We start from the raw sequence: 27,242 nt of genomic DNA, 5'->3' as shown, positions 1-27,242 counted from the left end.
TAAAGCAAGGTACAGTTAACGGTAAAACACAAGGCTAACTATGTGTTTCCCACCTCTAATGGCTGCATACACTGTTGTTGCAAAGACTATTTCATAGTTATTCCGATAGACCTCAAACAGCAAGTACAACAAATGCATGTACACCTGTTCAAAATACAGAAGGTTGGGGCACTTTCTCAGACATTTGAGCATATCAGTTCATTAGGCTCAGACATATTTAGATCAACACTGTTTTTTGATTTCTTTTTGTTGAGTTTTGTCCCAGGTTTTGGATACTTTTCCTTGCTATGTATGACCTGGATGTACTGGTCATTGCTGCTGTTCTGTGGATCACTGCTGGACTCAATGGAAATGGTGTCAGATTCTGTTAGAGATTGCTCCAGTTTTTGCTTTGATTTTGGTTTCACATGGGGCTCAAGATAGTTCAGGTGCACTTTCTTGTAAGCATATGGAGGCCTGTCCAGGTCTAGCTCAAAGCCATCATCCCAGGATTTGTAATGCACTCTGGCTAGATCCTTGCTCATAAGAATGTGGCCATCAGCACGTTCCCCAATGTAAAATCGTGGTGCTGGGCGAAGATCAGACAGTGAGCGAGGGCGATGGGATCTGTTCGTGAATTCTCTCCCAAGTCCCTCTTCATCCTCCTCATCTTCACTGGGACGAGGGGAATACATCTGGTGTGGTGTTCGAACCACGTATCTTCTGACATCACGTGGATACAACTCAATAATGTCTCCTGTTTCATCCTTTCTGAAGTGCCTTTGAAGTCGGGAGGTAGAACGAAGTGATTTTTTGCGGGACTCATTTTCATTAACAAGAAAATACCTGGTAGCGTATGGTCTACGTCCCACAAAAACTGGAGCCTCTGCCCCAAGAGCATCCAGATTTACCTGCCGAATGCTTTTTCTGAAAAGAGGCTCAGAATGAACATCTTCAGTGTGCTTTTTGAAAGTCACTGGTGTGTAGGGCTTTGTTTTACAGAGCTCGCTTGCACTCCCATGCACAACACTTGGGTACCTTTAGGAAGGAAAAAAACCAAAGGAATTGTTGAGATACTTACCTATTAATGTAATTAAAACATACAAAAAATTTCATTGCTCTGGAAGCCAAACACTAGATTGTAAAGTTGGAGATTATAGAATCTCCATTATTCCATCTTTTTAGGACCAGTTTGAGAAACATACCCTAGTAATAAGGAGATAGATTTGTTCTTCCCTGGGAAAAGGCAGCAGACAACAGACCTCTCAAGTTATATTCCCCATTCTGTTTTCTTATTATTCTGAGAACTGTTTAAAAATGCTCTTTATCTGATCATTTGAAAAAAAAACAAACAACAGGTAGCTTAAAGCATTAGTCTGCTGATGTCCAAAACTGGTTGTCCTACAGCTAGACCTGCACAGGCATTCTGTACAGAGTTCCTTTACTCTTACTGTGTTTGTCTTGTTCATGGAAGCAGTATCCTGCACAAACTATTTTAGTTATACACCTGAGGGGAAGCTTAGTATTTACCTGTGCTTGAGGTGTGTGTAAACTCCATCAACTACAAAATTTCAAAAGTTTTATAATCCCATCTCAATTAAGGGAGAGTTAAGGAACAATCTGAATAGCACCCATGAATGAATCTGCTTTTAAAAAAACCCTCAGCTGTTTTACTGCTCCAGACAGTCTGAATACACAGCTATTTTGTAAATAAACACAGGTATGTCATGGAACTGCTGGAAGAAATGCCATTTCAAAACCAAAGCACTCTTGCCTGTTTGTGATATGATTGTTTCTTGTTTTCTGTACACTTGACACTGAGGGAGCTGGAGTTAAAGAGATTGAAGTTGTGGGAGTTGCACTGACAGGTCTTGCAACATCAGTCGAGGGCACAGTTTGGGGCACAGACTGGGAGATGGTTTGTATTCTGGTGCCTTTGCTCACAGGAGATTCAAAGTTCAAGACACTGCCATTCTTTCGGGGAGTTGAGGTCCGAACAGAAGACTCCTGGCTGATAATATCACTTTCTTGCTCAGGTCTCTTGTCATTCCCATCCAGATTTTGGATTCTGGCTAGAAAACAGAAATTATTACAGGAACTGTCCAGGTCTCTAAATTTAGAAGCTGCTGTGTAAATGCAGTGGCTCAAATTCACCCTTCAGTCAGGGGATTCAATGCTAACAGAACCCCACTGCGTTCAAAAAAGAGAAACTGGTGTCACACTGGGAGACATGGTGGTAAAGGGGTGGATTTGCATACTACGGTACGTGGCAGATGTAGTAGTGGGGAACATAGACATTGTTGGACATTGCACTGTAGGACTCCAAAATGGGCAGCAAACCAACGTCTCTTCAAGAGCTCTGTTTTAGTTCACAATGTGCACCACTTCCAATATGAAGGTGGCCGAATTCAGCAAACTGGCTCCAGTGACTGCACTGGTCACAGCCAAAAGCTGCATTTGGTTTCTGTAACAAAGGAAATCCAACTAGGACACATACCTCATTGCCCTTAATAGTCACTCCTGATCACTATATTGCTATACATCAGGTATTTCACCATTTAAGTGTGTGCTGGAGAGCTATAAGGGGGTCACAGTAGCATTAAGATCTAGCCATAATGCTACCGAATCATGTCTTCTCTTTGGCTTGGCAAATTTTTAGTCCTTCATTTCACTGGGAGGTATTACAAGGATGTCATCCTTTCTGTGGTTTCTCATTGCTAAAAATCTGAGAAGTGGAAGGTGCAGGTTCAAATTCTCTCAGGTACAGTAGATAAGTCTGAAATCTTTTCATTGCCTATGAAAGGTTCAACCCGCTCAGGTCAAAGAACAGGAGCCATTCCCTTCCCCCTCTTCTGCCTACTACCCCCTGAATTTTGAGCAAGGTCTGATGGGATTTGAATCACCAGAGATGCCTCCCCAGGTTCTGCCCTGTTGGTAGTAAAAGCAGGAAAATGCACAGTCCAAAGATCCCAGCAGAGTTTAGGTATAAACTACACATCTTGTCTTTCAGTGCTGCCAAGATTAAGTCAAGCTGAGCTCAAAAACCATCTAAAAGGAGGACTCTACAGGAAATACAGTTTTTTTAAATTTCGTTGAACTTCCCTATATGTATGAGAAATCAAAATGGTTTTGCATCTAAATGCTTTACTAATAGTGGCATTTCTAAAGCTCACCAACTTACCTACTGCCATCTGAACCACCTTTTTCTTATCTTCAGTTCTTTCCTAAAAAACATTCAAAAGAATGTGAAGCAGTTGATTATTATGGATTAGAGAGTGAACTCCCTGCTGCGCAAGGATGATAAATACAAGATTGGTTTTACATTGTGAAACACTGGAAGTGACTTCAGAGATTTAATTAGGCTAGTACTTTCCTGAAGACCCACCAAATTGCATGTAAAAGTGCTTTGAACTGTACTTACTGTTTGGATCTTCATTCTCAGTTGATTGTTGGTGAATTTTAATGATCTTGCAATACTTTGTAGGTAATAGATTAGCATGCTAGAAGTGAAAGAGGTGATTATGAGTCACAACAAACATTCTTGACAGTTTTCTCTTTGAGGGTTTATAGGTCAGCAAAATGATGTACAGGTTCAGTTACTGCTTTGTAGCATTTCCTTTATACCATGATAATGGATCATTAGAATTCTTTCAGGCAAACATACATGAAAGAAGGAAAGAAGTGACACCTAAAACAGATTTAACAGCAGTTCTAATTGTGCCTGTGTTTTTTGCAGGTCTTTTCATTGTCCATGTAACCCTGGGCACATTTCTAGCTTTTTTTGTTGTTGTTGTTTAAATTCTGGACATGCTCAAAGTGAAAATTTCGATAAATATTTTCTCATCTTTTTTTTCCAGTCCAAGGTTACAGAACAGAGACACCAGAATTACAGCTGAGTTTGCACAATCATACCAATGTAATTTTGTTGACTGACTGGAATAACACCTTGTTTACACTGGCACACCAGAGATCAGATCTGGCCTCACATAATGGATTACACTGGCTTTCAGAGGAAGTAAAGTCTTATAGCTAGACTACATACCACAAACACTTACATATGTGCTTAGCCATCAGTTTGAAGCAGTCAATAGATCTACTTAAATTTGTAAATATGTTCATATTTACATGGCTGGGACCTTAGAGGAAAAAGTTACAAATAGAAAGTATTGCTTCGGTCTTTTTGATTTGTCTGAAAAGCCCACTGGTGGGACAAACTCTGCATTTGTCTGTAGTTTACAGGGAAAAAAATGATGTTAAGGTACATACAAGAAAAATGATACTTCATAAAAGCAAAGCTAATTTCAAAGAGCTCAAAGTAGATATTAATTCCCAGCTATGAACAATTATTTAGAAACTAGAGTAAGAAAGGACTTCCACTGGAAAGTCTGCAGCAAGTTATATTACATTAACACTTAAGAGCAGACCTTCATAATTGATTTATCCTGTCAGAAATCAGGATGACTGGGTAGCTTCTTTAAATGGTAGACTGAGCCCTGTTCAGTCATAAACTGAACTAATGACCATGAGGAAACGGAAAATTAATTTCTGAGGAGCTCTTGAGAGTGAAGAAGGATCTTAAAACTTCCTGGAACCAACAGCACTGCAAGCTTTGACATAATATAGCGAACTTGCTCTAACACAGTATCTCAGAACAAGAAATTCCTTTTGAAAATGTGATGACAGCCTTTTTAACGTGCTCTCATTCCTGTCTGATCCATATACCATAAATTCAATAAGGTCGGGTGTTTTTTCAGATATTAATAAAATTACAAAAATGCAGTGTTTGTTCCTCAGTATCGACATTTGACTCTCCAGAGATCAGGCCTGTATTAATATGATCAATTTAACCTGCCTGTGAAAACCAAAGTACTTACAATAAAAGTAGTAGTGCAGGGAGGACAACCACAGGACTGCTGATGTAAGTAATCACTGTGTTGAACCATGTGGGAAAGTCATTTTGAATTGTTTCAGAAACAATATCATATATTTTTTCTTGTCCACTACAAGGAGGGAAAAAAAAAAGAAGGTAAAATTAAGCTGTAAGAAATCCTCAATGCATCGATTTGTTAAGCAGTGTTGCACTGAATAAACAAGGATTTTCATCCAAAACTACTTTGAAATAGTATAGTGAAAGAAAAAAAATAATGATAAAAGCAGCTTGATCATTATTTGCTTTTTAACAATTTTTCCAAAGCACAAAAGCATTGGCCAGGTTTGGAGGGTGCTTGAATTGAGACACAAGATGGTGAGGTGTGCTAGATTGCTCGGTGGCACTTTACATTATGTAAACATAAAATAACAACCATGTTTATAAAGCAAAATGTCAAGCCTCACTCAGAATGTTGCCATATTCACCTGATTAAATCTTAATCTAGAAAGCATTGACAGCAGAAAAACATTGTCCTATCAACTTTTTTTTAAATTTGCTAATTTGGATATTATTAAACCTGATGAATTTATTGTGAGAGGGTGAAATAAAATCTTTGCAATTTTCATTAGTCCATTATAACTTACCTGAAGGGACCACAGCTTAAAGATGGCTTATATCGGGCAATAGCAAAAATTGTTGGTAACATGCATAAGAACAACATGAACAGCAACATGGCCAAGTAGAAATTATTGGATCTGCAAGAAGGCGTAACATGTTTCAGATTATACTAATCAGAGAGAAAAACAGAGGCAACATAAAAGCTGCAAGTCTGTATCTACCTAACAAGTTCAAGATCTACATTTCTGAAAGATCAAAATCATTCTGCTATGATTAAACAGTCTGAACAGAGCCAGTTTAAACAGACTTTTAATGATCAAAATCCTATTTGCACTGCTTTCCAGATACCACTGCTGCAGCCAGAGAACAGTTTATAGCACCCTTCTATAAAAACTGACCTTACTGCCCAGTTGGGTTGGGGGACAAAAAGAACAGTGGCAGAAGTTGATTCATGTTCAAAACATGTTAGAAATAATTGATTCTTAAGAATTTAAGATGCCCTAAATTATTTCCATATTGAGTAAACAATTAAGATACTCATCATGATAGAAGAAAAATGGGGAAATCTGTTGCGCGATGCAACAGACAAAAGCAGATACTTCATAGCTTTCAAAGAAAGAAACATCAAGAAATAGGACTTGCAACAGTTAACACATGTAGGTTATTGTGCTCAATCGGATTTGTATGGAAATAAAGCATTTATGTTAGGCCACATATACTGGTCTAGGAATATTCCCTGACATATTTTTCAGTTCTTGCAAATGTTTAACCACCCGCTTTACAAACCCTCCAGTTTCTCAGCAACTATGTTTTTTTCACAGACCTTTGTTATCAGCATTACTGTCAAATTTGATTGTCAACTTTCAGAGCTAAAATCTCCTGTCATTTTGTTCCTATGCACACAAGACATTTCCATTGTCTGCATTTGATTTATTCTTTATGTTTTGTTCTTATTTTGACTAACCGAGATGCTCTGAAAACCTGCTGATGTGGTACATTACATGTTAACACAGCCCAGCTCCTCAGGTACATGAGTCCAATCAACTTGAGAACGTTGAATGCTGGTAAGCAAGGTGAAAAGAAAGCTCCCATCCTGGAAAAATAATGTCACGTCAGTGCTCAGTGTTGCCAGAGGCAATGTTCACAGAAAAAGAATGTATGAAAAAAAACAGGTAAACAACAGCTCACTATCAACAGACAATCTCTTATATAATAAAGTACAAAAGACTGCTTTGCCAATATCCTACTTGAATAGGTTTCATTGGAAATCGTCAGATTGACTCAGTAATCAGCCAGCAAAGGACAAGAAAAATCGTTTATGGACTACATACCAGATCATTCCTTGGTTGTAGACCAAATGCAATACATTCTCTGCAATTTTGAATTCTCCATATTCTGGCTACAAGAAACACAGTGTAGGATGAATACCTTGTCTTAATCTTTTTTTCAGATAATTTATCAGAAGCGTTTGACTGAAACAGTTTGCAGACAGCACATAGCCTGAAACATCCAGTTCAAATACCAACTTTTGGCAGGCAGTGGGAACACAGTAAAACCTACTCTGCAGCAGGGGATTAAATAAACTAATTCCTCTCTAGTTTACTTCACTTTTCTAGTTAAAGACAAAAGAACAGTCCTCAGCCTTTCATGCCAACAGCTTCTTGCTAACCAATTATTACTCACCATAATTTTCTTGAAGTGCTTTTGGTTATTGTTTCGTGGACCACTATCTACATTATAGATAGAAATTACAGCTACAGAAAAGAGGATGTGGGGAGCAACTCCACGACCTCTGTCTCATCTTTGACTCTGGGACTGCACCGCAATCTCATTTTGGGAAACACAAAGATTTTTGCACCATGGCCATGGGACTAGGCTTGAGAAGAACATCCAATCTCAGCATTTACCCTGTGCCCTCCAATTTAAACCCCGTGTGAGCTGTGCTTTTATAGATGTGGTCTACCAAGAAATTATTTTTCTGTTGAAAGGCTTTAAGGGTGTTCAGTACTAAGGGAAGGAGCCTACCCATCTTCAGCTTCTTAGTTTCATAAAATAAAGACTGTACTTACAAACTTGCTTTCGAGATCCCAGCACCAGCAATCACTTAAATATCGGACACACAGTCCACGGAAAAAATCAATTAGCAGGATGCTTGCGACTGTGAAAATCATGTCGATAATTGAAAGCTTTAGCATCTCCTGAAATACATATTGTTCACATATACTGAGTCATTCTGGAAGCAAATGGATTGCATATGGCTCTTTTGCATTTGTACTTGTATTTTGGCTCAAGCTTAGTGTCCTGATAAAATATGGTTTGAATATATAAATTATTTCCTTTTAAGCTTTTCCTGTTTGACTTTTCCCTTACTTGTCTTCATTCTAGCAAAGAGAACAAATATAATCAAGTTTCCAGTGTGCCTTCTATTGCATGCAGCAATAAAACTCTGGTCATGATGGCTTCAAGCTTTCTTTTTAATGACTGTTCTGAAAATTTATCTAGATAAACTGAAATGGGTTGGTTTTTCTATTGTACCCAATCCTTTATTATACTGACTGTTGTAATACATACTTGCTAAGTGCTTCACAATGAGAAATGCTTATTATTCATACAAACCCAAAACCCAATGGCAGTAGGATCATCAAGCTATAAGAGACACCTGTTTAGTGCTTACAAATGAATGGTGTTATCCTATATTTAATTGAGCTTTAAAAACGTACAATTAAATAGAAAAAATTCAATTCAAAAGAACTCTAGCCCATTCTGGGGAAAAAAACAAAAAAACACCAAAAAACCCCATGAACACTGATTCTAAAAATTTCCTGATGACTGTGCAATAGGGAGAGGGGCATACAAGAATAGAAGTCAGGCTAATAAACCTAGGAGGGGTCTTTTGGTCCAGATGATCAAACAAGACCTTTAATATTGATCACTCTGGAACAAGAAGCTCAGCAAGTCAGAAGCACGCTAGCATCTTTCTTAGTCTGGTGGCCTAGACATAAGTGTAACACTGACAGAGACCAAAGTACGTTGGGATCGAATGACATATTTTGAATTTTTTTGTGGTTAAAATATCTCTCTGTATGTGTTAGTGCCACTGCTAGTCACTCAAAGTAAAGGCCACAAATGATGTATGCTTCACACGTAGGGAAGCAAAAAGTGTCGTATTAAGTCTGCAGATTTTCTGCAACTTAACTGCAGGAGCACGCATACATGGCACTGCCACCCAGCTGGCTCTTACGAACTGACAGTGTTTGGAAACTTTCTGTTGTTGTCCTCTTTCTCTCTGAAGAAGTGAAGAACACTTCATCCTCTAGTGATTTACCAAGGCCGAATGAATAGAGACTTCAGCGATATTGTACAAATGACCAAGAGCATGATCTCATGCTTAGCTCAGTTCTGCATCCCCATCTATCCAGGCAGCAGTCTGAATCTGCACAGGGCGTGTGTTACTGCTTATATATTTTTATAGCCATGTTTCTCTGTATGAGTTTAATAGGATGTATCCTATTAAAATAGAATCTGTATCACGCATCTGTATCACACATCTGTAGAGATCTGCCTGCGCAGAGCTGAAGATAGAGACCGAAGCCTGGCAAAACAACATTTGTACAACACTAAACACATTGTAGATACTGAACAAAAAACAAAGCTTGTATCTGTGGCCATAGCACTTTGTGTAGTCTTTACTCTTTCTACACAATCCATAGCTAAATTCTGGAATTTATACAAAGGAAAGGTCTAAAATTGAACACAGCACAACATGATTTTAATTTTTTGTCAAATGTGGATTAGGAATAAGTTGATGACATAATAAAACAATTACATACTTGACCAACATACGTCTCCCAGCACTGATCCTGTGGGTTCTGGGTGTTATAGTTAAAGGAAACTGTTTTGTTAACCAGTGAGTCAGAGACCGTCAAGCCTTGAGTGCGACTCTCTTCCAATGTGACAATGCCATTTCTCTTAATTTGGACATCAGGAATGGTTGTAGATAAATTGTCTTCTTTAGAAAAAGTTTTGGTTGCTAAGAAGTTGGTAGAGTTACTTGCATTGTTGTTGATGTCAGAGTCCTGAAATAATATATGTCCCAAAAGCTACTTTTTCAACTGTAGATACATGCAGATGTCTGTACCTTCTACAATGTAAATACATTGAGGCATTTCTTCATCTATTTTCAAGTAGCAGTTAGGTGACTGTTAAGTAGCTGTAAATGTACAGAGTCAACTGGAACTTGTAAGGACTACTGAAAGCTGATTTTAGGCAGCTGGAAATATTTGGCCTAAAGTAAGGGCTTTTTTTTTTTTTAAATAGTTAAGCAATGCACAGGAATATATTTATCATAAAAATATATATTATAAAAAACTACAAGTAGTTGTAAATGAACATTACAAACTAAACTTAACTTTACAATCCTATCAAACTGTAATATGTTTTAATCAATTTCAAACAAATTTTCATCTGACTTCATATATGTCACAATAAACGTAATTCTGTCTGTAAAGTCTACTAGCTTTACATATCAGAAAACATCAAATTAAACTTACAGTGACACTCATACTGTCCACTTTATCCAGGAGAGCAATGATTAAACTGTAGAGGTTTCCCAGGTATAGAACAAGAACCCTGAAAACAAGGAGAACAAGATACGGGTTATCGGCATTGTTATCCTGTTGTCTTCTCATACATTCTCTTGTTTGGCTGGACTAAAACATGCAACCAGAACACATCTCCTCTTCCTCCCTTTCTCCCCATGTATTTTCTACACTGCATAATGCCCATACCTGGCAAGCTGGAAGCGAAGAGTCGTCCTTGGGTGATACATTTCCAGAGCTGCCACAAGTTCAAAAGCAGAGGGTGCAATCATTGTAATCAGTGACACAACTACGCTTACCTACGAAACAGAAAGACGCAGCATTTTTGTAGCTTTTCATGTAGGTTTTCTGTGGTACCTTGAGTGCTGATCGAACTACTGCTGGTGCACATGCTTTGGTGATTGCTTTTCTTGGAGGAGATACTTCAAAAAGTTATTGACTTTAGTAATAACAGGAGTTATGGTCCAAAATTATAGATCTGGAATACCACTCAGGAATCTTTACACAAGACACGGTAGCTTCAAAGTTACTACTGTATTAATTAAAATAAAAACCTAGTGTGGGAAATATGAAGCCAGCATCTTCTTCTGAAATGGATGAGTAGCTTCTCCATACTTACTCACTTCCTACTCTCAGTATCCACTCATTCCTCTGAATGGAAATACTCTCAAAACATTCAGTAACCCCCAGCTGAAATCAATAGCTATTGTCAAAGCTGATTCCTTTCTAGTCTGGTAGCCCAGCTTCACTCAGCTCAATCATGGGCGCAAAAGTAGACTTGCAAGTGACAGGAGAGTTTATGCTTTGTCCTTACAAAATAGGGGCCAGCTAGAACTGCAGTTTTTGTGAAATGAGGACCTGCAGCATCCCCCTGCCCACTTCAGCTCTGCTGACACCTTGCTGCAGGGCAGAGGGAGCAAACGTGCAAAGAGATAGGCAGGTAACCGCCACTCAGGTAACCGCCACTCTGCCCTCTCATTCCTCATTTCTCCTGGCTTATCTCTTGCGATTTACACCTGAGACAATAATCCTGCTTCTAACACAAAGGTAGTGTAAAGACAGTGTACCTCATTTTTTTCCCAAAGAGTCAATTCCTTTTTGGTGCGCTCTAACCTTTGGGATCGATCCACAACGAAGTATATGATGTAAATACTTCCAGCAAGCGAGAGAAGCACAAGAATGTTTGCAATAATTCTTAAGCTTATAGTCACTGCCCTGCGGGAAAAAAAAGATACAGCCAATACAATAGGTTGTCTTATGACACCAGGGGTCTTTTCTAACATGGCTTTTAGAAGTACAAGACAAGCAGATTAGCACTGCTATTTGCACTGAAACAGTGCTTTGAAAAGTATCTCTGATCTTATATACATACAAGTTTTTGCTTTTCTTCTTTTCCTGCTCTTCCAATATAGCTTCCTTGAAAGAAACACAGCATTATCATTTTAATAGTGTTCAGCAAAAATGGTGCACATATCTTTCACAGAAGGAATCAAGTATACTAATAAAAAACTTCACATCCTGGAAGTACAAGTGGATAAATACCTCTCTGTCCTGCATAGCTTTTTAGGAGTGGTAAATGTGCTTAAATAGTGAGGGAGATTTCTGAGAAACAAACACACAGTAATGAAATACTTGTGCACTTTCAGTCACACATGGTCAATGGGGTACAACCAGAGGTTTACACTACCAGATCTTTTTGCAGAATGTGCTTATAGAATCCATGTGTCAGTAATTTAATACAGAACCGTCAAAAGTCATCCTCAGTCACTGAAATAACTAAATATCATAGCTTATTAACTTATCCTTAACACAATTTGAAGTAATTTTGTTCAATGACTTAATAAGAATACACCAAATTTGGGAAATAAATTACTTTTGATGAAAACCACATCTGTTCTTAAATTCTAAATGGAAAACATCTGTATTTAAAGCAATTTTCTAATATTGAGAAAACTGTAAGATGTCCCTGGACCATTTGTTATGGAGAGATGAAATAAATGAGTGTTTTCACATTTTTAACATGAATTTGATTCTATTACTCAATGAAATTGCATCACAAGCAAATTTATTTCTAGATGTCTAACTTCTTGTCACACATACAGTGGCATTAAGTAAAACTCTTCTGAAGAAGAGCACAATGGCCTTGCTGGGACAGAATGCCAGTGTCAGCAAGTATAATGTGACTGCAATGCCACACATAGGTGTGATACCAGTCCTCCCCTAGGCAAACAGATCTGTAAATGAATACCAAAAAAACAATAGGAAATGCAAGGGAATGAGAGGAAAGACTTATATAGCTCACAGATTAACAAACTAATTAACTCTAAATAATTTGAAGGTCAGTTGCTCACCCTAATGCTATTAACTATGGCAGCAGCTTTGCTCTCTGCAGCCTCTGGGTTTCCTATTAAATAGTCCCAAGCACAGAACAGTCTCCAACAGAAAGTGTAATTTTCATCAGAGGCACTTGCTAAACTCATTCTTGAGTTCTTTGCCATTCTGTAAAAAAAATAACAAACATTCAACAGTTGTTAATGTGTGAAGATGAATATGAAGGAAACCACTGGTTTGGTCCATAGTTTTCAGATGTCTATGCCTTTAGAACTGCCAAAAGTTTGCAGCAATCAGTGTCGTTGTTGGCAGCTTTCTGAAGAAAATAAAACAGGGTGAGGTTCAGAGCATGAATTTCACTTTTGTTCTAGTGCAGAAGTGACTCACTGTGGAAGGGCATTTTGATATTTACATTCTTTATAGCTGACAGGTAAAGCAAGTAAATCTCAGTAGAGCCGTGGACTTAAACATATTTCAGTTTTACAATCTCCAGGTAGGATCCAGGTGGAAGGTACTGTCACTAAGAACACTATTACTGTGATTACAAGCTAGTTTGGCAAAACTAATGATCATGCACAAGTTCTGTTTGTTTTTACCCTCAAAATATAAATTATTGTCAAATAGAAACCCAGTACAATCTTACAGACCTTGGAAAAAAGAAAGAAAAACCCACCTACTCATCTCAGATAGGCAAGATGGCAGAATATTGCAAAGTGTAAGAAATGAAATGAAGATTAATAGCATACGAAAGAAAGGGCATCCAAAAGGACAATGTTAAAAGGGGAACTAACTGTAAGCAGCTAAACAGTCAGTGAGCTAAGTCAGAAGGAGAAGAGCTAATCATATCCAGAAACTGCAGATGCGTAGATCAGTGTCAAACATATCAGTGACCCTTGGCACAAACCAGCAGGTAGAATAAAAATAAATGAAAAGGGAAGGTTTGGCTTCAAAACTGAGAGTTATTACAGGCAGCGCTAAAAATGTCCCTGGACTGCACTGTACTGGATGAATAGGTATCCAGAAGGGAAGGGAAAGCAAATCAGGAGAGGATAGAGTGACCTTGCCCCTCTCCAAGCATTGCACATTCCTGGATTTATGGTCAGCGCCAGCAATCTTCCTCTCTCTGCTAAGTAACTCTTGCTCCTGGCCCCTCAACAGCAAGGAAAGTAAACTTACATTTGAATGGGATGCCACATGCTGGCTGAAACAATGCAAATGATACTACATCTAGGGTGGAATTTTTATATTTGTATTTCAGCAGATGGGACTAATAATGCTGAAAGCATTACACTTAAAATATAAATTTCTGTCGTAGCAATATTTATACCAGAAAAGAGGAAACCAGAAAGGACTTCCATGAGTGTCGGACCTTACGCTATACAAACACAAAGTACACAGATCATCTTCTGTGCTGCCCTTCTTTTATAGACTGGGAAACTGAAGAGAGAACAAAGATAAATGATAGCAAGATAAAGAGCAAGCTAGAACTAAACTCAGTCTGCCTCCCTGATATTAGCAGACTTGAACAGATTAATAGAACTATGCAGAATAAATACAGAGGAAATGGGATAAATATACCATTAACGATTGCCTGAACACACAAGCCTATGAACAGCAATAAATGGGAAGTCTTACTTTTTTAAGAGAATGATGAAGCTGTAAGCAAACACTGCCATTCCAACAAGGAAGTAGGCAAGAGGCAGCCGGTATCCAGCTTTCCCAATCTTCCTGTCATGACCGTAGTAGCCATAAAACAAAACAGAGTACTGGAGGTAGCCCTGCAAAGACCAGAGCCTGTAAGTAAGAGCAATAACTAACGATTACAACAGACCAGCAATAGCGAGACAACAAAGAGTGGTTTTAGTCTTGCCCCTAGTGACCAGATGGTGTCCAGGTCTTGAGCAGATGCAATACGCTCCTTGGGAATGGTCTTGCTGACTGTGCTGCCGAACGGTGCTCCGGCCAGTAGCTGGGAAAGAGAGAGAAGGTCTCAGAAGCTGCGTGAGCCCGTCTGACCTGGGGCTGCACAGCAGAACCCACCAGGAGCTGCCTGCACAGATGATACCGTCAGGATAGCGAGTAGTGGGTCATTCCTCATCCTAAACTAGAAACTCCATGAGAAATCCTGCATTCATTTTCCACTAAACCAGATGGGGTTTTTTTTGCTATCTGTGGTCTGCCTATGAGGAAATTTAGTGTTATGTAGACATCTTCAAAATGGCTGAGAAATGAAAAGAGAGAACAACTGAAACCATTAACAAAATAGCTTTAAAAGTTATGTTTGTTTTAATTTAAGCATTTTTAAATTAAATATGACTGTGTTTGATCTCAAAAAGGTATTTCAAGATTAAATCTTTTTCTTAAAAAAAAAAAGAAAGTGAATACCTTTTTTATTTCCATTTACTTTTTTGTTTGTTTGGGGGTACTTTTTTTTTTAGTTTAGCCAATGAGAAGAAAAATCAGATATTCCTATGTTTTCTGATAACATTATTAAAGCACAGGTTAGGTGAGGCAAAACAGTATTTATGAATAATTTAACAAAGTTAACAAATAGCCTTACTTGCATGCAAGAACTAACCAAAGTTGTGTCTGTTCAGAACTTCTAGAAAATGATTTCTAATGGACAATAATCCAGAGTCTGGAGAGGGATGTTATGTTTTTCTGCCTGTAAATGACACTAGCAGGACCTGAGCCTACTCAAGACCAACTACAGCTTTTAGGATTTGGTTCTCCATTTTAGTAATCGGATACAAACATATCCTGTAAAAGCATTAGTACCATGTTTACAAAATATCACCTCTAACACTAATAGCAAAAATCTCTTATCCTTTGGCAGAAAAAACTCTTAATAGTGGAATTTATTTTAAATAATTCATTTTCAATTGTACGTTTCAAATTGATGTATGCCTTTAAGAGTGGCATTTGTTTAATTCAGAAAGGAAAGTGCAACAGTAAGCATTTTTCTGTAAATATTAACATGTCCTTACCTCTGGTAAGACTACAAATGCTCCTGTCATTATCGTAAGTACAATATTGATTCCAAATAGCCACCTCAAGAAGATGAAATAAGAGGCAACTCCGGACCCAAAATGACCTTAAACCACAGAAAATAGTATCTGAGATACAGAGTCTGTAAAAGCTCATATCATTTATTAATGAAATATTATTTGAATACTAAAACAAAAGAAAAACCTTTCTTATTCACACAGGGCATACAACAATGTAGAGAAAATTTTAACATGTCCATGAGGAAAATATAATTCCAACAGAAACTCTGTTGGGGAAGCCTCACGATTACCAGCAGTATTTACACAAGAAGCTGCTATGTTGGATGATGTCATGCATCCATTTTCCTTTGCCCCTGAAGCACAGAGGTATGACCTGACTGCTGATGTAATGTTAAGGGCTGCTTTAATTCAATTCAAAGGCTCAAGGGCCGGTGACGCAGGTTACAACCACACTTAACCGTGGGCAGATGGGGGGATGTTGGCCCAAGGATGCTGCCCCATGGACTGTGATAAACTATAACCAAATCTTCCTGCATTTTCAGAACCACAATGGCACAAATAGGACTTTTAAAAAGTTACCCCCCACTAAGACCATAAATGAGAACTGTGCAGTGTCTAAGGCACCAGGAAAAGAAGAAAAAGCAAAGTTTTCAATGAAAATGTCACTGTTGAAAGTTTGCATTTAACTCTTTCCCAAATATTATTTAATGCAGTAAATTCAAAAATAAACCCTAAGACCCAGCATTTTAGCAAGTGCTTTACTGTTCAATACCATTAAATCTTTATACTTACTCTCTATTTTCTTTATTCTCATTTCCCAAGGAATAAAGATTACCACAAAATTGTATGCAAGTCGAATAAACTTCCTCCAAAGCTGAGAAAAAAGCAGAGAAATTAGAAATACGACACTGCTGCCTGTAAAAAAACCAAAAATAGAAATGTAGACCATTGCACTCATGTCTCTTTCATCCTGTATCACAAGAAATATTACAAACAGTAATTACTATAATCTTCGAGCATGTCTGTGGGGAAGGTGAGTAAAGCAAACCATGGTGGGTTTTAGAAACTCGCAAAACGTGGGGGGCAGAGTCCTTGACTCTGCTTACCAGCCAAATGCCAATAAAGATGAGACAGAGCACCCTTTATACACCTCTGAGGGTACAGTCAGGAGCCACCAATCTACATCTTTTACACATAAAGACCATGCGGAACCAACAGAAGGAAGGCAGCGGGCGCCGTTCCCTAGTGCCTTCCCCATGGTTGGGGGCTGCAGAGGGGAGGAACTGCAGAGCAGGGCCAGGCAGCGGCTCCAGGCAGCAGAAGTCATCCAAGTAGGGTATTGCTGGGACGCCTAGCCTTGAGTAATTTATGAGCGAATCCTGCTGCGCTACACGTAATAATTTTGATTTCTAGGGCAAACAAATCAACAGACAACTAACTTCAAATTTAAGAGAAGAGCAATGCTAGTTTTTCTTAGAGGAAAACTAAGCTTTCGTATTCAACAGCAACAAATTCAGCTGCTATATTCTCAGCTCTGTGTATTGCAGCTGACACCTGCAGAAAACCTTTGGTTATATTTTGTAGAGTCTTTATTCAACTGATTTTTTTTTTTGGCATGGTCAGAGAAAAGCATCTTCCTGCGCACAGCGGGGTGCGCATGCGCGTGTGGGAGGAGACACAAAATCTGCATGTGCAAAACTAAGTGCAGTTTTTGATTTTTTGAGTTAGAGCTATTACTTTTTAGTATCAACAGAAAAATAATATTTGTATATCATCCATTAGAAAGTATTTTTAGTACAGCTAGGTGTTAAAACACACCTATATTTTAGTCCGCAACAGTGTCAATATTATATCGTGAAATCTAATCTCCTAAAACCAAAGAGAAGTAAATAACATTTTAATGACTGAATATATCATCAGTCTCTTTGGCCAAGGTTAATTACATTGTATGGTGGTAGGAGTATTTTATTGCATGATCGGGAAGTATTTTAATTAAACAAAGAAATTGTACATGCTGTGAATTGCATGGGAGTTGCTACTTGCATTTGAAAACAGAGTTCACAAGGCTGAGAAAGGAATCAAACAGCTTGTGCCAGTTGTACTGCAGATTTATAAAGTATACAAAGGTGACTGTGGGGGAGTAGTATTTGTTAAAATTATAATTAGATAGCTATCACCTCTTTTCCTGCCTGCCACGTACGTGAACAGATAATTTATGCTCTTAGAATCCAGAGTATGGGTATCTGGCATTAATCGCAAATGTAAAAAAATAGAAAGCAAATATAAAATAATTGAACTGAAAAGGAAAAATGCTTTCAGTGGCAAAAGAGTAAAAGGTATTTTAACTTTAATTTTCATAAATAATAGCATGATTGTATTGGCCAATTATGAACAATGTGTATTTTGCCAGTTTTAAAAACTTATTTAAAAACTTACACACTTACAGCCTCCATTTTTTATAGGAAGGGGGATATGAACAAGTAATGAGCCCAATCTCAGATTTACTGACATGTATTGCAGACCCTTAGCACTTTTCTTTCTAGATAACGTCCTAGTTCTACTCAAGTCAAGGGCAAAACCCAGTATTTATTTTAACAGCATCCTACTTCCACTGCATTTGCCACACACACAAAGGCAGAATAAGGAAAAATTACTCCTTCCTACCATGGAAAGTAGTACTTTTAACCTTTGCTGTGGACCGACGTAACAGAACAACAGATACATATGTGACCTTTCCGTTGTTCACGTGAATAAAACGCATGGTGTTCCATTTTACTGTTACAACCCTGCCTTTTTGAATTAAGATAAGTTTCATCATTGAAAGTCTACTCATTATGATGCCAAAAATATTTTTAACTGCTTAGATGACTAAAGATCTCTTCTTCGTTGGTTGCATATTAGGGACAATTTTCTACATGTTATTAATTTCCAGCAACTAGGACCAAGGTCTATTTTCAGTGGTGTAAATAGATTTGCTAAGATTAGATTCAAATTCTTTGAGTATTATGCAAGCAAAAACCTTCTTTAACAATGTATTTATCATAAGCTATTGTAGGATTGTCTTTCCAACTAAAAGCTAGACACATTTTTCATTCTAAACTATTGAACTGTGGCCCCACAGTCTGGTGAAATAGCTCTTCAGAGAATACTGACATCGTGTTGTTGGTATCCCATTCCCAATTGCCCCCTCTAGCACGCATCAATATTTGTAGATTATTTGAGAAGGAAACTTATACTGCGTTAATAGAAGGACATTCATCCCTCAACACATCAAATTAGTCTGCAAAAATGTAATTACTAAATTCACAATAGAAAAAAAAAAAGAAAAGAAGCTTTTAACTGCTTTTTCCTCCCTCTGCAGAGTTCTGAGTTGGAGATCAGGACTGCATAGCAAACATACACTTCTGTGAATGAAAACTGCAGATGACTATTGGTATAGAAAAGAGCTGTAATTTAAGGAAAAGCAGCTGTACCTCTGCACCAGCAGCTTGGTAACCTCTCGTTCTCGTGAGTCTCCCTTCATACTTCAGCACGATCTCCTTCGCCTGCCTGCATGAGAAGGTGGAAGTTCATTCTACATTGATCCCGTTACTCGGAGCCCCTTATTCTGCACAAGCAGTGACTAGAAAAGTTGTCAAATGCTCTGAAATAAAACTGTGGACTGTCTCATCATAAAATCCTTATCCAGGCAAAGCTTTGTTCTTTTCCTGTTGCGGTTTTTACTGACAATTCAAAACCACTGAGAATTTTGTCTGAGAAAACTTGAGTATTCAAAACTTTGACTGCAGGGAGAGTTTCTATTCCTCAATTTTTTTTTCTCTGTCCTTTTGATTCAAAGTCTTTCTTTTAAAATGGTGCAATCCAAACGAGTAAAATAAAAAGCTCTCCATTGCAGTCTAGTTAATCTCATGTGGATACTAACACCGCTTCTGCAAATATGGTGTAGCGCTCTTGTAAGATGCAAAGAGGCGCATATTCATCTGGTCATACGCAGTCTTTGACCTCAGCAGAAGGTGAATGGGGACCACCAAAATCTCATCAACAGGAGCAGGAAGGCAGCAAGTCACAGACTCTGCCTAAGAGAGAAAAATCTCTCTGCTTCCATGATTACACAAGGGCTCTACTGCTGGTAGGGATTCCTCATGACTAAAATGCCAACCTAGCATCATACAGGGTTTTCAGAGAAAGATGCCAGGTGAAAAGGAAAAGTAAGCAAGCCCCAAACAGCACGCTGTGAAAGACCTGACACAATTTAGACAGGTGGCCCAAAGAGTTAGGTACCCACACTTTCATTGTAAATTTAGAATGATTAATACAACAATTGCAATCTTAAGCTGTGAAACATGTTATTATTATGCTGAACGTACCTTTTAAACCTGCAAGTGTCCAGTGTTTACTACCATTTACAATATATTACCTGAAGATTATGACCAGCTTCTGTTCTCATACCATGCAATCACCTTGAAAATGGCAGGCTGTTTTTCCTTTTTGGGACAGAGTGAAACAATTTAGCTTTAAAATGTATTAATACTGAACGTTACCAAGAGCCTTTCCTTAGACCGCTGAATAGCTGACACACTGTTTTAGTAGTTGATAGCCAAAGCGTGATTTCTTGCTCACTCTTCTGTACAGCGACTGTCTAAAGGGAGCCACAGGCGTGCACAGGAGACAACTTCACCTGCAGACTTTCCACCCCGAGGCTGCTGCCTTCAGCCAGCTCTCAGACCTCGTCAGAGCATCCTCACAGCGTGCTTTCCTAGCAGCACGTAATCATTTCTGTGCGCAATCCCTTCCAGCTTACGCTGAAAAACTTCTGAGGCTGGAAGCACTGTCACAGCCAGTAAGCCTGAAAGCTTTTGCGCAAACACCATTACCTGAGCGCCCTCAGCTTCTGCCTCATCGGCCACGGCCGGCAGCGGATGTTGGCCATAATCTCCTTCTGGTACTGGATGTTCTGAAAGACCTGCTCTGGGTCGTGGCTGTCAGCCTTTTCTTCACCGATATCATCGTCCGAGTTGCTGGCAGCCCAGCACACACCCCATGACAGGAAAAACAAGACAAATTATTCCCATTCAGATCCCCAGCAAACTGTTGATTTGCGCAGGATCCAACCTATTAGAGCAATGTAACAGCAGTGAGCTAGGGAACTTGCATAACCTTATTGTTTTAAAGTTGATGAATAATTTGGATGATTTCCCCATCTCCAGGATGTGCCTCTTTTCCTCCCCACTGCTTGCTGCTCTGTCATAAATTATCCCCGCTCCCCACCATGAATCCCAGTCTTTCCTCTCCAAGCATTTCCAACCATACAGCTTGTACATCATGCTAGCAAGACACTCTGTATATTTTTCTGGAACAAAGTGCTGTCTAAACATTTCCAGCAAAAGCACTTAACATTCATTTATTCACCACGTGGTGCTGGCCTTTTATTTTGATTGTAATAACGATAAAATATTTTCTTGTTAGAATGGGGGAAAGAGATGCTTAGAACACGGTCGCCCTTCGTTCCCGGTTCCCTGCAGAGGGGGATGGGAGCGTGGGACCCTGCACACTAGGAATTACTTGTCCCTGTAAAAAGATTCACGTGCTTCGATGCAGATTTCTGTGGATGATTATTAAATCACCTTTTCTGATGCTGTCACCACATTTGCTAAGCTACAGCTCTCTCAGTTCTCTGTTTGAAACAAGGTATTGTATATGAAACAGCAGCAATATTTATTCTTGCAGAGGCTTAGGTCTAAAAACCTGTGGCAACTGTTTCCCCCTGAATGAAATGATGAGATCTGAACTATTACAACCACCACCAGCTAGGAAATTTTCTAATTGTATTGCTATGTACTTGCTGGGAAAGTTCTCTGCAATTCTGCTGAAAAAGCAACACCTTTTAATCACTTAGAAATAAACCATAACCTAAACCATGCCTTGTAATAACATTCAGAGGACATACTTCATCAGACCACTGATCCATCAGTCCACAGTCCTGTCCCCTCAGTCACAGGGGACATTCCAGGGAAATGTATAATTACCCAGGAAAAGTATAGAGAGATTTCTTACCCTACTATACCCTGAACGCATTGGAGTTACACTGTTTTATGTATGGTGTTTATGCTGCAGTATGAAACATCACTTTTGTAAAAATAAAGAAGCAAAGAGGTTGGAACTACATCTAAATAAAGAGAGAAGAGTGATTTTTCTCACACTCCTTTCCATGTTACCACACTCTGTCTAAACGAAAGTGAAAAGACAAATCCCGCTTTCGTGCTAGATAAGGCAGGTTTGCACTTCAGGAGAGAGGGGGGTCTCTTACCTGTGGGGCGGCTCCTGGTAGGTGTAGATGCCGGCGTGTCGCTTCACCGTTCGATACTTTTTGCAGGACTTGGCAGATTTTGCTGCAGCAGAGCCCGTTGCTGCTGCCATGGTGGCAGCTGCTGCCCGCACCAGGTGAAACTCTGCCGTGCTAGAAGAAAGCCTTTAACTCACCGGTCAGATGTCTCATAAGCAGCCAAATGTTATTAAGTAGAGAGCAGCGAGCGACTGTGAGCCCTGCGGAGCAGAGGATTGCTGCCTGCGCCTGGTGCTCCAGCAGTGGAGAGGACCTGCTGCCTGGCAGTGCCTGCCTGCCTTAAAGCGGCAGTGCACGGCAGCCCCTGCCAGGGTGCCTCTGAGCGAGATGCCCAAAAGCGAGGCAGGGAGCAGAGTCCAAGGGTGGGCCAGCTGCAGTCCTTAATTCAGACCCAAGTTTGCCTTGTCATGGATGAGGTATTCCTTCAAAGTGCCATCCCACTGCATCAAGCTGGCCTGCTCTGTGTCCAAGGAATGCACTGGACATACTGTTGACATCTTTGCTTCACGTGCTTGAGAGAACGTTATTGCTCGAGCAAAGCAAGACAGTTTGCATTTTGGCCTTGACTAGCAGAGAAAAATGCGACATCATTCTCCTGCAGAAGTTCTAGATCCTCTCCCGGAGGATAGCCCTGACAGAACGTGTGGTTGCTGCTTTCCTGGGCCCTGGCCCCAACCTCACTGCTTGACCTCCATTCATTTTACTTAAAATTATGGCTTTTTTCTTGGACGTGATCAAAATACCTGCTATTCAGACAGGTTAACAAGAAATTCACTTTTTCTTGATAGTTGTAATAGCTTAATTAGGCTCAATTCCATTAATTACTGTATCATCTTTACCATTTACAATAAGCATTGACTAAATTATTGATAATAATAATGGTTGTTCCTAGAGCTAAAACATGGGAAAACATTACCATCTGATGCTAATTTCCCATTTCTTCAGCTCTACTTATTCCAAAATTAATTTAATAGATACTAAAAGTATATTCAACACAGAGAATCACTTTAAAAGACAACAGTTGGACTGGTGCTGTGAGCTTGAGGAGCCGGTATTAAATAACTATTCTCTCTTTCACTGTTTGTATGTCCTGGGGCAAATTCTTGCACTTTTATGCCTCATTTTCCATCCTTAAATAAGGATAGCATTTCTGCATTTCACAGGAATGAGGCATTCAGTGCCTATCATATGATGCTTACATATTATTACATCATTAACTAGCATCATATGGACATGAACTTCCTAATTCATTCAAAGTATTCATGTGCATGGTAAAACTGATAGCAAAACACCAGTTTTCCATTTCGAATGTCTCAACCAAAATACAGTAGCAATAACTTTGATTCGGTTTACATCTACTCAAAAAATAATCCATCCATTTAATCCAAGATTAACTACTGGGCAACTGACATACTGTACTTGCCAGCAGTCGCATTTTCATGGTGGAGTGTCCCCTGACACCGTTCTTATAGTCAGCACCTCTGTGATACTGGTGTTGGGTTGTCAGGACAACACAGACCGCGCCAAGCTTTGCTGGGACCATGGCAGCTGAAGAACTTGACACATGGTCAAGTGAATTTCCAGTGCCTTTCTTCGTCGTAGAAGTTGCAGCTATTCTGGGTCACATTATTTTAAAAAAAGCAAAACGGACCAAGAAAACTTGATATGAATAGTTTCTATGGCCGTAATTTGATGCTCAGAACATGGGAGAGAAAGGAAGAGTTTACAGAGAGTTTTCACTTGTTCCTAACTTGGTATTTTCTCTCCTTAATAGCTCTGTGCATAGTGCAGCAAGGGCTTCAGTTACATAAATCAATGGTCTGTTGTAGTTAACTTTTATTTGCAGCCTCTGACAAGAAAGAACATTAAGTTCTCTCTGCTAAATTTCCTGTAGAGAATAGCACAGGCTGCTTTTTCCCTCCTCCCAGAGTTAATCTAAAATATTGCCACTTGCTGAGAAATTTTACTTTTCCATGATCATGGTTCTGTCCGTTGTACTATACTTCTTTAGTTAAATAACTAAAGGGCTAAGTAGTCACAAGCCTCATTATTTTTACTCTGAGAGTTACTTGCGTGGATTTACAGTTTTGAAAGAGTAAGTCCATTTGCTGTAATTCACTCGACAATTTTTAGATGACAAGGAAGGCCCAGTTTAAAGAAAGACAACTCTGCATTTCCAAAATGTAATCAATAGTAAAGCCCAGAGCCCCAGGTGTATCTTCCTTGAAGCTTCCCCAGAAATCTGGCAGTTCCATTAGTACAAGACCACCAAAATATTAAAAGAAATGCCTCGCCCCTCTTCAGAGTGCAGTAAAATCAGGCAGCTGTATTCTGCACCACCCCTTTCACTCCCCCTTTTGTCACATATGCATGACTTTTAAACCTAGTAAAAAGCATTGGTGGAAACACCACTTAGTCATGTTCTACTTACTACACGGGTTTTTCTGTGAACTGGACTCTCTAGTCCCAACTCCATTCTGAGCATCTCTTGTACGCACCTCCTTTAGCCACAATAGAGACTAAAGGGTGTGGGCTCCAATTTCCAGCTTCCCAAGAAGGATGGACTGTAATAGTTTTACTTTTTCTGTGCTGCATTACTTTTCGTAGTGAATTCTGTAAAATAGAGGCTGTTAGAGCTTTGACATATCAAACTATCTGTACCATACTTAAATCCACCAGCCTTGGAATGGCTTTCCTGTTTGGCTTCTAGATCACAGGACAGAAGGAGCATCCTACTATCCTCTCTGGGTGTCAGACCATTCATCAAGCGAAAGCAAACAGCCAAAAGGAACTGGTATCAGCCCAGAAACACGTCTCCACTATAATGCTCATCACCTCTTTCCAGCTGGAAAAACAAACAGAGGAACTATTCTGAATGCCAGAAACGCCCTTTAAAGCTTTCATGCTCAGAGTGTACTGCAAACACACCCACATCAACACTTTTTTTGACCTGCCTCAAGATATGCTTTCCATTTTATAATTTAAAAGCAATAATATGTCAGTTCAAATATATTTCCTTGGTTGTAGTTATTCCTTTGCATCTTGGCCAATGGTATGGCACTGGGGGCCAGATTCTGCTGCCTTAGCTCATGAGAATATGTGCCTCTCTAGCCAGGCCAATCTACTAAAGTCCGTTAGTTTCCTGCTTGTTCCAGTTACGTGCAGAAATGTTAAAATCACGTTGCAGATAGACATCTCACTAAGGAAAATTCCTGTACACCCAGAAAGTAGGTTTTGACACAGTAACATCCTGAATCCCTCAGAGAACACAAGCTAGGTCTCCAAAAACTACAGGAGAGAAACTCAGCTGCTTCTCCCTCTGTATTACTGTTCCTACGTCCCGCTTTTCCCTGAGCTTTCGGATGCCCTAATTTTCATTTGAAGGAACCACACTGGAGAGGTTAAGACTTAACATCATTGGTAGTTCCCAGAGATTACTACATTTCACAGATCAAGCAGTATCCTTTAATATGATGGTGGTAAAGCATTACCAAAAAATTAATCATTAAGATTAATGATTTACACAGATTTAATTAGCTAGTATATCTTAACATGTCAACAAGGAAGATTAATTTTGTTTCCATTTGTTAGAAGAAAGCCTAAAGTCTAAAAAACAAAGGGACGATTTAAGCCTCACATTTATATAGCTCTAATACTGCCAGTGCTGGAATCACATACGTAATCTGAAGTTACTACTAAACACTAAAAGCACAATGAGCAGCAAGAGACTCATGAATTCAGAGCCCATCTGACAGGAGGATGCAGGGGGCTTTTTAAAAGAAAATAGAAAGCAGCCTTCAAGAGCTTATCCCTGAAGTTGGTGGCATCCTCCATCTCCCATGACCCCTGCAACGGTCTCCTTAAAGAACTCAAGCGTTAACTCAGATCACAAAGGGGGGTTTGGTTTTGCTTTTCAACTCAGCAAGCAGTTTAGCAGCCAGAACACCCAGCTGCCCATTTCAATATGCTCTATTGAAGCCAGAAACCTGCTGGGGTTTGTTTTACTCTGAATGAATACTACAGGGGTTATAGATTTGATTTCAATTGCTGTTAACTGGATGTAAACCAGGACATTAACCTTTTACTGCAAAACTTACAGTCACAGCTCTCTATGTGTAATAGGAAGCCTCACATTTGATCCGTAGGATCATTTTGCATTTTCAAACACTTATCCAGGAAAAAGTCAGGCTGGTGAGCTCTACATACTGCAAATTCAGGCAAACAGTGGGCTATGTTCTCCATGCTTGTCCATTCCCATGGAGTTTCAATTTAAATTTTAGCCATCTTTCCAGCACTGCAGTTAAACTCTTGGACCTTTTCAAGATCTCCCTGCTTGGGAGGTTCACAACACTGCTGATCCCAACGCCAAGGTGAAAATACAGAAAGGACTGAGTTTTCCAGTCACCTCTGTAAAAAGAGAATATTGTCCTTCCAGATCCTTAACTACATAAAACAGGTGGGGAAAAAAAAATGTATTTGGAAACACTGAAAAAGGAGACTTGCGCATCTCTAAGTGAAGTAATTGTCAACAGTGCTTAAAAACATTCAACCCCATAGAAATCAGTGATAGGTAATGCTGCTGTACAGCATCCAGATTTGTGAGAAAATACTGAAACTCCTTTTAGTTTGAGGAACTTTACTTTTAGAGCTGAAAGAACTAAGATCAAAAGACAGCCCAGTTGGACTTCAAAGAAGGATGCTCCATTCTCAATTTACAATCTCAGTTCACCTGTTCAGCCCCCAAAAGATATTATAGCTGTGCAGCTGGACAAAAAAGCAGTTATGGGATTTCCAGGATAACAATGCCAAAGCCATCATCTTCACTTACTGAGAGTAAAATTGATCTACTGAACTCTGTTAAATCATCGTCTCCCCATAAGATTGTTTGGACAGTTTAATTGCATACAGTAGATTTCACTCTTCAATTTCAGCATGTTCATAACTCTTGCTGACATTTATCAGAGTTGGATCAAGGAGAATATTCCCATTGTGGTTCCAATTTTTTTGTGAATTCACATCCCACATTAAAAAATATTCCATTTAAAAAGCTCCTCCTGTGCAGCTAACTGACCTTACATCATCATAAAATGACTATTTTTATTCATTAGATGAGTATCACGACTATTAAAATATACATTTCTGTGACAGTACAATCCACAACGGAATACATCGAATTCAGAAAATTGTCAAGAGTGTTTTAAAGCCTAATGCTCTACAGTGGCTAAGGGCAAAGAGAAGGGGAGCAGAGAGCGGCTGAGGACAAACAGAAGCAGCCACATACCGAGCCAAGCACCCACGGTGGGGCAGAGCAAGCCCCACCAGCTTTTACAGCCAGTTCAACTGATGCACACAGCTTGCAGCACTGCCCTGGTTTGCATGACACTGCCCTCGTGACTGACAGCTCTCTACTTTTGGGTGGCAAGAAAGTAATTAGGCACCGTAAGAAGACTTATTTTTCAAGTGTCATAGGCTGTAGCTACTTCTGCTATGAGGAA

The 27,242-nt window shown here is 39.3% G+C and overlaps 1 protein-coding gene across 1 annotated transcript; it reads right to left on the bottom strand.

The window, feature by feature from the left end:
• Positions 1 to 176: 176 nt before the first annotated feature.
• TMC3 (transmembrane channel like 3) lies at positions 177 to 21,821 on the bottom strand. The gene is made up of 22 exons (XM_009811871.2): positions 21,712 to 21,821; positions 20,279 to 20,422; positions 18,878 to 18,953; positions 16,197 to 16,278; positions 15,384 to 15,490; positions 14,267 to 14,365; positions 14,032 to 14,174; positions 12,417 to 12,564; positions 11,438 to 11,481; positions 11,133 to 11,280; positions 10,255 to 10,364; positions 10,018 to 10,096; positions 9,298 to 9,543; positions 7,537 to 7,665; positions 6,799 to 6,866; positions 6,432 to 6,560; positions 5,494 to 5,604; positions 4,854 to 4,979; positions 3,401 to 3,479; positions 3,161 to 3,203; positions 1,754 to 2,051; positions 177 to 1,017 (listed from the first exon to the last, which is right to left on the bottom strand). Exons 1-22 carry the CDS (start codon positions 21,819 to 21,821, stop codon positions 177 to 179), a joined length of 3,360 nt encoding a protein of 1,119 aa, XP_009810173.2.
• Positions 21,822 to 27,242: the final 5,421 nt, after the last annotated feature.

This window comes from Gavia stellata, chromosome 13, assembly GCF_030936135.1.
Source record: "Gavia stellata isolate bGavSte3 chromosome 13, bGavSte3.hap2, whole genome shotgun sequence".
Classification (NCBI taxonomy): domain Eukaryota; kingdom Metazoa; phylum Chordata; class Aves; order Gaviiformes; family Gaviidae; genus Gavia; species Gavia stellata.
Note: the sequence above shows the minus strand (reverse complement) of the source record. Positions and strands in the feature narration are given on the sequence as shown.

Excerpts from the sequence above, each read along its gene's own strand:
- TMC3 (XM_009811871.2), bottom strand. The coding sequence starts at position 21,821 with ATGGCAGCAGCAACGGGCTCTGCTGCAGCAAAATCTGCCAAGTCCTGC. Across the intron at positions 18,954-20,278 it reads CAGAAGCTGAGGGCGCTCAG|GCAGGCGAAGGAGATCGTGC; the intron begins GTAATGGTGTTT and ends CTTCTCATGCAG. Across the intron at positions 3,204-3,400 it reads TGAGAATGAAGATCCAAACA|GAAAGAACTGAAGATAAGAA; the intron begins GTAAGTACAGTT and ends AATGTTTTTTAG.